General features: G+C 33.8%; 2 protein-coding genes across 2 annotated transcripts; both read right to left on the bottom strand.

Moving 5' to 3' along the window:
- Positions 1–300: 300 nt before the first annotated feature.
- Positions 301–814, bottom strand: LOC148585840 (uncharacterized). Its single transcript, XM_088516999.1, has one exon. The coding sequence runs from the start codon at positions 679–681 to the stop codon at positions 478–480; it is 204 nt and encodes a 67-aa protein (XP_088373125.1). The 5' UTR covers positions 682–814; the 3' UTR covers positions 301–477.
- Positions 815–2939: 2125 nt separating this feature from the next.
- LOC148585839 (uncharacterized) lies at positions 2940–12098 on the bottom strand. The gene is made up of 4 exons (XM_088516784.1): positions 11766–12098; positions 10675–11664; positions 10493–10549; positions 2940–3041 (listed from the first exon to the last, which is right to left on the bottom strand). Exons 1-4 carry the CDS (start codon positions 12036–12038, stop codon positions 2940–2942), a joined length of 1422 nt encoding a protein of 473 aa, XP_088372910.1. The 5' UTR covers positions 12039–12098.
- Positions 12099–12493: the final 395 nt, after the last annotated feature.

The raw sequence follows: 12493 nt of genomic DNA, 5'->3' as shown, positions 1-12493 counted from the left end.
AATTGACTTTGGCCAGCGTCATCATCGTCTAGCAGCCAATAAAATCAATTACTAATTAATATTTACCAAAGCATTATTTTCCAATAGTGAGATAAACTTCATTGCCTATCAATTATTTTTATTTATTTGTTTTAATAATTGATAAACTTTAGACTCCATCCATTTACGTAATTTGAATGAATTCATCCCCATTCATGTAATTTTAACAAAATATATGGATTTTTTTTTTTCAAAATAATTGATTATTTTACTCGTTACATAGAAAATAAGCATCAAATTTAACCTAAATAACAAAAAAAATCACAATGACTTATGAATAATCTATGAAACCAAAGATACGAATTCCAGTTACAAGTTTGTGTCGCCAACAGTGATTACAAAAGCAAGAACCAAAAAAACCCATATATAATCCGAAAAGAGATGGAAGAAAGAATGAACAAATGATGAAAGGATTAAGGAAGGAATACAGAGAATGAATCAGAAGTGACAACCGCAGCAGAGGTAGAAGAAACAGAGCGTGGAGACAAGAACGACGCCTTCCACCACAGAGAGCATCTTGAAAACGACACCGTCTATGACTGTCGTCTGGAAATCCAACCGCTTCCATCTGAAAGCTGAGAACAACCTCCGCGGCCATTGCTCCTTCCCCACCTTCTTCAAAGACCACAGCTTCTTCCCCATTGCAACCAATCTCTCTCTCTCTCTGTTTCGCTCGCTCTGGAAAACAGAGCTGTGAGCTGTGGCTTTATAAATGTGATTGGGTGCCTCTTTGGATGCTTCAAAAAGAAAGAAAGAAGGGTGGTGGTGGTGGTGGGAGCTGGCCGAAGCTCATTATGGGAATTGATGAGGGTAGTTTTGTACTTTGATGAGGTTAAAGGTGGAAATATATTCTATAATGAAAGGGTATTCTCGTCTAACAGCGAAGCCTGTTGTTTTACCCGCTTTTGTCGAGTTTAATATTGGGGCGTCGTCTCCAATGGTGGACAAAAATGTTTACAATGTGTCACATGTCGGAGCAGCCACCACGGTTTTCATGTTGGATATGGTTGTATTTTTGCTTGATTTTTTCATTTGTGGTTTTTTTTTAGCGGTGTATTGATAGTTCTATGTATAGCAGGAGAATATCAAGAGAATATCTAGTATTTTTTATTGTTGTTATGTTTGGTATATTTATTTAAGTTCTTCTATTTGTACCTACTAAAAAAAAAAACAAAAGAACAAGAAACAATCACGAGGAAGGTTGACAAAATTTGACATAATATGTAAATTCGATACGAATTCAATACAAAATTAATAAATTAAAGTAAAGGAGTATAACTAATTTAATTAAATAGATTAGATTATGGTTCACTTATATAGTTTTATATTGTCTCCAATAAGTAGTTCAATTGGTGGGAGACCACGCATCATGACCACACAAATGTCTTTTTTCATTTGTTGCTGTTTTTTTAGTGGTGTATTGCTAGTTATCTGCCTAAACGAGAACATCAAGAGAACACTTAGCAATTTCCTTTCTATTTTTTGTTGTTGTAATGTTTCTTGTATTTAGTTAGGTTATTCTGTTGTACTTATTTAAAAAAACAAAAAAAAGAAAAAAAAAAAAAGAAAGAGAAGCAATCACGAAGTTGGTTGACAAATTTCAACACAATATGTAAATTTGATATGAATTAAATATAAAATTAGCGAATTAAAGTTGAGGAGTATGACTAGTTTAATTAAATAGGTTAGATTATGATTCACCTATATAGTTTTATATTGTCCCTAATGAGTAGTTCAATTGGCGAAAAACCACACATTATGAAGCAAATATCATTAGATCGAATTTCTTTCTCTCTTTCCCTCATTTTGTGTGGACATGTCAAAAAAGAAAAAAGTTTTATATTCATGTCCCAAACCCGACACGAATTGTGACCTACTAACTGCAAGACGACTTGGCAATAAATTTATTTTTATTAATTATAAAACCAAAAAATTCTAATTTTTACTTATATAATTAATTCAGAATTGAGGGTAACTTTCTCCCTTGTTTCTCATGTATTTACATATATAACCGTTAATTAAGACAGCTTTATGACAAAAATGACAACTAGTGGATGGTTGGTTGCTGTAATCCATTTGGTCTCAAACTCAAACGGTCGAGTGGTCCTGGTGTCCGTTGGTGCTTTTAGACCTTTTTCTGATGATCGATCCCTCCTTCATGCTCAAAGTTCTCCAACGGTTAAATCTTATAAAATTCGAAAAAGAAGAACATATTGGTCCAGTTAATTATTTGTGTGGGTGGTTAGGTTTCCAACATATGGAAAGGCAAACTTTTTAAAAAAATAAATAAAGAAAAAGCAAAGTCGGTTCTCATTCCGCCAGCTCAGTGCTTGATCCAATGTGACATCGATTCGATGATTTACTAAATCTAAGAAACCACTTTGACAGCTATTTAAGTCGGAGGTGTTTGGAATAAGTCCTCCCTATGATTGTAACATATAAGGGGTTCTTTTTTATTTTATAAATTTTGTTAATTTTTTAAATATGAGTTATTCAAATGAATTTTTAAATGTGGAATTCATCACTAATAGACTTTTCAAAACAAATTGCAACTACAAAACTCTTTTCAAAAATCAAAATGTTTTTTTATTTTTATAAAACATTTCAAAAAAAAAAAAAAAAAACACACACACACACACGACACATCTAAAAAAATAATTACAATAAACGTCTGACAACCTTACCTTAGTTATTTCAGGGGATAAAGTGTCAACTCAGGGGAGTAAAGTATCAATTCAAAATACTTTAGGGGGTAAAGTGTACTTCATAGGAATCAAGTGTTAATGTTTGATATTTTAGGGGATAAAGTGTCACTTTTTAAACATTAGGATTAAAAATGCAAATAAGTGAATAGTTTGAAGGAGGTAAATTGTATTTTTCTCATTCTCAATTTTACCAAACTACTTTCTTCTGGCCATTATGCCTAACATCTTTCCAATCATGCCATATGCCGAGAAAGAGAGCTTGTTGACCTGGGGGGAGACCTTTAACTCTAGGGTTCCCTGCATAAAAGGATGAATGTCCAGATAGATATTCATCAAAAAGAAGAGAAAATATGGTCAAGTGTCATGGGCATCATGTTTTTAAGGTATGACATGTATGGGTTCGGCTCCTTTGTTTTATCTATATATATATAGGCCAAAAGGGTCTTGTATAGACTCATGGTGGGGCAACATGTATCCTCAAAGCACATCTAACAGACTAACTCTATATATAAATATTTGACATCTTAATGGAAGACCATATGATCATCCCACCCTAATTTACGTTTTACGTTTTATGTTTTTTTTTTATTTTTTTATTTTTATTTTTATTTTTTCTATTTTCTATTTTTATTAAAAAGATGTGCAGTAAAATATATAGATAACTATTCTTTAATACTTCTCCCCCCCCCCCCCCCCCCCCCCCCCAAAAAAAAAAAAAAAAACCCTTCTTTAATTTTTGGTGGACAACTTTTCATTGGTATGTTATTATTTCTTAACTCATAATTATTACAGTTCCTGAATTCATGGACAACCAGATATTTTTGCTTATCTTATTTTTTTTGTTTTTGCTTTTTGAATATAGGTTATATAGGTATATACATGCGGCTGTTGTTACATACCTGACAATGCAATTAGCATGATGGATAAAATAATTTAAATGTTTTTATAGTCTGTTTGGAATTGTGTTAAAGAAGTTTACAATGTATTTTTAATATCTAAAAAATTGTGCAAAATAAAAAGTATGTTTGATAAAAAAAAAAAAAAACTAAAAAATTAATTTTTTTACTTTTTTACTTAAAAAATTGACAATAATGCACTTTTGGAAAACACTTAAAATGAAAGATTTTTAAATTTTTTTTTTTTAAAAAAAAACTTTAACTTTAAAAGCATTATTTTTCTAATACAATTTCGAACATGCTCTTAGTCTAAGGATAATTGAACAATTGAAAGAAAATCATAGCAAAAGCTAGAGACAATGATATCCATTATCCTCTGCAAGATGATCAGTGGCTCCAAACTTGAGGCTTTGGGGGTGCCGTGGCTTTTATTTTTATTTATTTATTTTGGCTGTTTTCCTACCCAAGTTTCACTTGGCATTCTCAAAAAAATTTTAGCCGCACTCCCAATATGAATTGTTTGGCTCCACCACTGGAGATGATGAGCTCCTTATTGAATATTTTGAAAAAAGCCATGATATAGGCATTAATATCATAGGAAGTTTTCATCCCTCTTAATTAAAAAATAATAAATTTAATCATTTATTTGTAATTGTAATTTTAAAAATTTATGTAAAATATAAAATAAGAAAAGAATAGAGGAAGTATGAGAGGAAGAGAACACAAGTAATTTGGGGTGGTTCGGTTTTCAAGACCTATGTCTACCACTAATAAGTGCCTCGTAGGATTACATATTTATTAGGGTAAAGTCCACTTAACCTCCTCAAATTACCATCTCAATAACAATCTACTCTCCAAACTATCAATTGTGACAATTTACCTCCCAAACTATCAAAACAATGATAATGTATCCCTAATCTTAAAAAAATGACGAAATTACCCTTACTAAAATAAAAACAATAATACTAAAAATTATTTTTTTTTTCAAAATTTTAAGGCTATTTTTGTCTTATTAAAAATTTTATAAGGGTAATTTCATCATTTTGCTAGCATTGGAGGCTACATTGTTGGGGTAACTTATCGTAATTGATAGTTTGTGAGGTAGATTGTCATTGTAGTGATAGTTTGATGAGGTTAAATGGATTTTACCTTATTTACTATATTACATTGTGTTGTATTTATAGATAAACTAATGTGCGGTAAGTAAACAAGACAATGTGTGAAAAATAAAGTAAGTTGCTAATATGGAAAATATAAGGCAACCTGATAAGAAAAACCTAGATTTGTTTTTTAACACAATACTTAAGGTGGAAATTTGAGTTCGGAAATAAAAATAAGGGGAAAATCTATATATCCTCTCAAACTACTACCTAATTGATAATGTCCCTCCAAACTATCAAATGTAACAATGTTTTCCCCAAACTACCAAAACGTTGTCAATGTCCTCACAATAACGAAACTACCTTAGTAAAATAAAAACAAAAACACTAAAATTTCTGGAAAAAACTTAAAAAAAAAAAAAAAAAACTTTTATAAGAAAAAAAAATTTAAAAAAAAATTCCGATTTTTTTTTTAAAAAAAAATTGAAAATTTTCCTTTTTAATAATAATAAAAAAATTATGTTTTAATTTTTTAAATAAAATTTTCCGTTAAAAAAAAAACATTCGTTTAAATAAAATAATTTTTTTGTTTTTCAAAACATATTTAAAAAGAATCGAATAAATTTTTTTTAAAAAAAAAATTGGTTTTTTTTTTTAATAAAAATTTCCATTTTTTTCTTCAAAAAATCGTTCAAAAAAAAATTCATTTTAAAAAATAAAAATAAATTGTTTTTTTTTTAAATTAAAATTTTCATTTTTTTAAAAATTATTATTTTTGAGTTATAGGGGTATTTTTGTTATATTGAGAAATATATATATATATATATATATATATATATATATATATATATATATATGGGCATTTTGATCTTTTTGCTAGCCTTGAGGGAGATATTGATAATATTTTGGTAGTTTGGGTAGGATATTGTCATAATTGAAAGTTAGATGAACATAGTCAATTGGGTGATAGTTTGAGGAGAGTATGTGGATTTTATCCTAAAAATAAATTTCTTTTTTGGGGGGTTGGGGGAGGGGGTTGATGAAGAGGATTTGGTGCAGAACCAATAAAAAATTGGGCATGAGCTAAAGTCTAAGTGAAATTGATGAGTCTAGACAAGATGGACTCCTATTTTTCATCAAGTGCAAAGCTAATATCAACGAAGTTTTGGATGCGTTGATTTCAGAGTGAGAAACATCAAGGAGGCTCTTAATCCAGAAAATTGGTAACTCTTATACCATATAAAATATTGTGCAAAGTATAAAATAAGAAAGAATAGCGAAAGTAAGAGAGGAAGAGAACACAAGAGATTTAGAGTGGTTTAGTCTTAGAAGACTACGTTCATCACTATGTATCATGTAAGGCTACATATCTTTATTGTATTGAATTCAATGTAACTTTATTACATTGTGTTGTATTTATATAGAATCTAAGGTGTGGTAAACAAGGCAATGTGTAAAAAATAAGACAGGGAGTGGCAAACAAGTAAACTGGTAATAAGGAAAATAGAAGGCAACCTAATAAACAAAAGGGAAATCATATCTAAAATCCTTAGGTAAACGCGCTTTTTTTTAAAAACTCCCTGGGTATTTTTTTTCGGACATTTAATTCCTGGGTCACTCGAGACTACTTAAAAACTCCTTACCGTTAATTTTTGTTAACTTCCGTTATTTGAGTTAAACGCACCGTTTTACTTAAGTCCACCTCAGTAGAATTTTGTATCCTACGTGTTCACATTGGACACGTAGGATATAAAACTCACCGTTTTGGACCATCCAAAACGGTGAGTTTGGCTTAAAATTGAGGCCTTCTTCTTTGAAACTCTCAAGTTTTATACGGTCAAAATACAAGCCTTCCGATACACCTCAAGCGGCAACCCACCGACGCAGACGCCACCGACGCAGACCCCGCCGGCGACAGAACCCACCGGAGACAGAACCACCGGCGACAGAGGCCACCGGCGACAGTACCCACCGGTTAAATCAGCAATTTCGGCGTCACTTTTCCGGCTAGGTTTCCGTCAAATCACAATATTTTGAATCGGAAAAATCTGGTTTCGACGAAGGTATTTTCCGAAATTTCTTTGTGGGTTTTGTTGATTGACTGAAATGGAAGCCTTTAATAGTTGTTTTTTGAATTTTTTTGTTGTGTTGGAAGCTTTTGGTTGAAACCTCATCCCCAACCTGTTGTTTGTCCAACATCTGTCGAATATTGCGATTTTGAGCCAATATTATTGTTGATTGGCAGTGGGTGTGGTCCACCTTGGTTGTGGTCCTGGAATGAGACAGTTGTTTTTTCGTGTGAACTGGCAAGTTGGTCAAGGGGGATTTTTTCATCTGTATAACTATTTATTTGATTTTTTTGCTTCTCTACTCAAATGGTGGATTGTCGAGGACATGAAAATAGGAATTCTTTGTGCATAGTTTACGCCAGCATCATCATGCTACAATTGAACAGTATTTTTTGAAATTTTGGTTTTTTTTTTTTTTTACCTAATAGTTCATGCCATACTTTTCTATGCATGTATTTGTTTTTAGGTCCTCCAATATTTTTGCCACCTTTTTAGTTGATAAGAAGAAAGGTCAATTACTGGAAGAAATGTTAATCATATTAGTATTAACATTTGGAAGAAAAGTATTTTTCAATGGAGAAAAAAGTGGTATTATTGTTGGGATATGATAGATTGTGGTTGGTTGGGTTTTGATGACGTCGTAAATTTTTTTAGGGAAGTTTCATCATTCTACAATTGAGCAGTATTATATACGTGGTTGGATGTTACGGCTAATTTCTTTTTATTGCATGTTTGATTACACTGCATATTTGCATGTTTGTAGGGAGCCGCCTATGCTCATATACCATCTCCAGCTACTACACTAACAACTTAGTATTGTTTAGATTACAAATTGAGCAGTACTATTTCTGCAGGGGAATCACATTTTAAACAATGTGATTATCTTTTGTTTAGGGTTTATGGTACATTTTTTTTCCCAGTATTGTTTAGATTACAAATTGAAGTGAGAATAATTTTTTGGGAAGCTTGATTTTATTTTTCTTTTATGATCTTGATTATTCTCTCACATGTCAGTTATATATTGTTAGGTTCATATTATAAGATGAACAGGAGGAAGAAAGATTTCGGGATAGGATACAATGAAAGCGAATTCTACGATGGGAAGATGAAAAAGGTTTGTGAATTTTATTTAGTGAAACCCATTAGGGAACTGTGATTACTTCTAATAATTGTGGGTTTTACTGTAAAATGAACAGTCAATGTCGTCGGCATCTATAACATCATCGGTGAAAGAGGATATGGAACCTGTGCAGTGTAGGTGCGGACTTACAAGCCCAATTATAACATCCACTACTATAAAAAATCCTGGGAGGCGATTCTATGGGTGTGCTATGTATGACCGTAAAAAGGTATTTGAATTTGGATAATTTGGTTTTAACAAATAGTTATTACTTCGTACTTGTTCGTAATTATCAGATTTTTTTGTGTAATTACAGAAAGTTGGCCAATGTCGTTTTTTCCAATGGTATGACGAAGAAACTTGTGCTCGCGGAAGGGAGGTCCTACCTGCGTTGTATAAACAAGTTCATTCCCTGAAATGTGAAGTGTCATTACTTAGGGGACAACTAAAGATCCAAACATATTTGTTGGTTTTTTTGTTGGTGATTTGTGTACTGTTGATTTGTCTAAGGTTGATGGGGCATTGAGGCATGAGAATGAGGCAATTAGATTATTATCAGTGGAATAGACTATCTATTTTGTTGTTGTCAAGGATATTGTTTACTGAGCTATGTTGTCCACGTGGATATATGGTTATGGCTTCTATGTAACAATTATGTAAAAATCCAGATTGTTCGTAATTATCAGGTTGGCTGATTACTTTTTTGGAACAACTATTTCCATGCATTAGTTTTATTTGTATGCGGCGATTTATGATTATTTGTATGTTGCTCTTAAGTCTGAAATATTGAACCCTACAGTAGAATTTGCAGACAGAATTAATTTTATCCATCCACTAATACAATCTGGAATTGGTAATTGCCATGACGAAATTCCAAAATATAATTCAATATACAACAGTGCACGTTTAATGCTTCATGAACAACATTGAATTTTACAAGCACATAAAGTCCCAAAATGAATCCCCCAATTGTTTTTTATATTACAAACATAAAACAAAAAAAGCCGACATATCACTTGATTATGAAATAGGTATACGGGAAAAAGGCAAAATGAAGAGATCTTGTAAGTGATAAATGTGATCATTGTGTGGCACCACTTCCTCGGCTTCTTAGTACACGTGTAGCCCTACGTGTACTATCATGATGTGATGATTCCGCTGCTGCTTCCGCCTGTGGTTCATGTTGGGATTCAAAGAATGCGTTAACAAAAATAATAATTAAGACAAATACCAACATATAAAAAAAAAAAAAAACCGGAAATCATTGTGAATATTACAAATTAAGCACAAGTATATGAGTTTTTTAAGTGCAAAAAAAAACCGCAGACTAATTTACTAAATTACAACACCAATTTCAGCAAACTTTTAGATACTAGGGGGCAGCTATGGAATCATCGGGAAATAAGAGTTTTCTTAATAAAAAAAAAAAAAAAAACTTGAATTTTACCTGTGACTGAGTAGCCCTACGTGTACGTACACTTGGCTGTGATGACCCGGGGGCTTCTACCTCTGCCTGTCGTTCATGTTGGGATCCAAAAAATGCGTTAAAAAAAAAGGGGGGGGGGGGGGAATGATCGTGAAATAAGAGTTTTCTTAATCACAAAAAAACTTGGATTTTACCTGTGACTGAGTAGCCCTACGTGTACGTACACTTGGCTGTGATGACCCGGGGGCCTCTACCTCTGCCTGTCGTTCATGTTGGGATCCAAAAAATGCGTTAAAAAAAAAGGAAAAGATTATGAAGCATTTCCAAATAATTATTATATTACTTCTACAAACACTTCTTTAAATAGACAATTTTCTAATAGAAATCAAAGATTAAAGCACCCTCCTTAACCTTAAACTTAAAGCACCCTCCCAAACTTCCAGCTTAGAGTTAGCTCCCATTACTTATTGATTATATTTTTTTGATAAGTAGAGTTAGCTTCTATTATAGTATCATCAATGTTTTCTGAAAAAATGCATACACCATCGGACCTTATCCTAAATAGCTATACTGAGTTCATCCATTACATAAGCAAAGACTTGCTCTTAAGTCTCAATAACCAGTTTCTATTATAGTAAAGTTAGCTTTTTTTGATAACAAGGATTATTGCTGGAGATGCAGAGCAAAATTAAAAGTTACAAGCCAACAACAGGACAAACCAATATTAAGTTATACCTTTTGGTTTTTCCTCATTTTAGAATGACAAGTAATATATATATTTTTCATTTTTTTGACAGCCGTAGAATTGAAGAACTTGGTGACAATATTAGGAATTAATGATGTGGGACACTTGTATGGTGATGACTTAGGACAATCCATTGGTCGCCACATACACTTTACAATGCTGCAGCTCAAAGCAGCTTATTGAATGCACTTCACACTAACCCAAATTCGAGCTTAATTTAATTGAAATATACCATAATCTCAACCAGAATTGTGAAAAGTACCCACCACCAATTTTAGCAAACTTTCATATATTAGTGAGCAGCTATGGAATCATCGGGAAATAAGAGTTTTCTTAATAAAAAAAAAAAACTTGAATTTTACCTGTGACTGAGTAGCCCTACGTGTACGTACACTTGGCTGTGATGGTCCGTGGGCTTCTGCTTCTGGGTGGGGTTGAGCTTGTGATCCCTACAATAATTTAACCAAACATTCAGACAAATACCAACAATAATTATTATATTACTTGTACAATAATAATTAAGTTAACAAATTTTGGAATATGAACCTTATGTTGTAAAATGTATTTGTTTTACCTGTGCTTGAGTAGCATCTTTTTTTGGCTTATATTTCTTCGGTTTCCACCTCTTCCGGTCTGGGTTCAAAGGTAAATGACAACCTTTATAATTATGCCCTAAACCCCCACAATTTCCACATTTAACAATATATCCACTACGGGTTAGCTTGTAGGGGTTAGTTGGCTCATCCACAGCCTTTCGCCTACTAATCTTTGGTCGACCAGGAGCCCTTCTAATGATAGGTGGCTGGATTTCATCGCATGGATCATCAGCTGGCCATGTTTGTGGACCTTCCATGCCATACACTCGAGCTGCATATCCTTGCATATACTTGTCCATCTTGTAATAATCATCCAAATAATCCTCTGGTTTTTGTTTATGCATGTAAATTGCAGCACAAGCATGTGAGCAAGGGATCCCACTCACCTGCCATCGTCCACATGTGCATGTGCGATGATCTAACCGGACTAAACGCCGTGGCTCGTATATGTCCTCGATCTCAAACTCCAACTCATTCTGCCACCGACTAATACAATTCCTTGCACCACTTTTTGACCTCTCCAATTTTTTCTGGATCTTTGGGCATATTGTGTAGTGCGTCGACCGGATTCCATTCCTTTTCTGCTGGAAGCGTGCCATTATTTGCAGACGAATTTCTTCAAGCATAGTCAGTATAGGCTTAATCCTAGCTTCCTTAATCCACGCGTTGAAGCTCTCGGCCAAGTTGTTTAATAACATATCACTTTTGGTTTGGCAGTTGAAAGCATGTCTGGACCATGATGCCTTCGGTACACCACTAAGGTAATCGTGTGCACCTTTATCCATTGACAATATATTCTGCATGTGATGGTCAAACGCATAAACATTGGCTGCACGTGCAGCCCCCCACAACTCATCCTTCATAGCTTTCCCGGTGTAGCCTTTCGCTTTGAGGTTCGCATGTAGATGCCGAACACAAAAGCGATGCTCAGCATGTGGCAACACAGCCTCAACTGCAATTCCAAGCCCCTACACACATAAATTTATGTTAAATTATATGGAACAACATAAAGGAATAAAAGGAATAAAATAACACAATAAGAACATAAATAGTATTTTACACTAAATACCTTCTGTCTGTCAGACATTATAGTCCAACCAAGTCCGCCTTCTGGCCCGCATAAGTCCTCCAATAAAATGGCAATGAACCACTGCCATGAATCTCTTGTCTCTGCCTCGGCCACAGCAATTGCAATGGGGAACATGTCGTCGTTGCCATCCTTGCCTATGGCACACAACAATTGCCCCCCATATTCCCCCTTTAGATGACAAGCATCTAAACAAATTATGGGCCGACAACCATGTCTGAACCCCTTCTTACATGCATCAAGACAAATATACATCCGCTGAAAGAATACTCCATCTCTGTGTACAAAAGCACTACTACCAGGGTTCGTGCTGAGTATTGCCATTGCGTATCTCCGTGTGAGGCGATATTGCTTAGAGTGCCTACCAAAAACTTGATGCAATGCCTCCTTCTTCGCTCTATAGCAACGGTCAATAGGAACATCGATGTTAAGGTCTCTCTTCACCCTCTGTTTCAATGCATATGGTGTCCACGTGGGGTCATCCTTGAAGTCCCTCTTATAAGCACGAACAAGATACTCAACATCGCATCTGGAGTTTTCGTACTGATTACCACAAATATGAACCGGGTAGTACGTCTTAATTTGAAAAGAAGTCCTGGTAGCATCAGTAGAGGCATGAATCCTCCATGAGCAATGGTCTAATTTACAGACTGCACTCACCCTACTCGTGTCATTGTGCTTGTAGTTGTAATCAAACCCTTTCTGCACAG

The sequence above is a fragment of the Corylus avellana genome, chromosome 5 (genome assembly GCF_965113065.1).
Source record: "Corylus avellana chromosome 5, dhCorAvel1.hap1.2, whole genome shotgun sequence".
In the NCBI taxonomy this organism is placed as follows: domain Eukaryota; kingdom Viridiplantae; phylum Streptophyta; class Magnoliopsida; order Fagales; family Betulaceae; genus Corylus; species Corylus avellana.
Note: the sequence above shows the minus strand (reverse complement) of the source record. Positions and strands in the feature narration are given on the sequence as shown.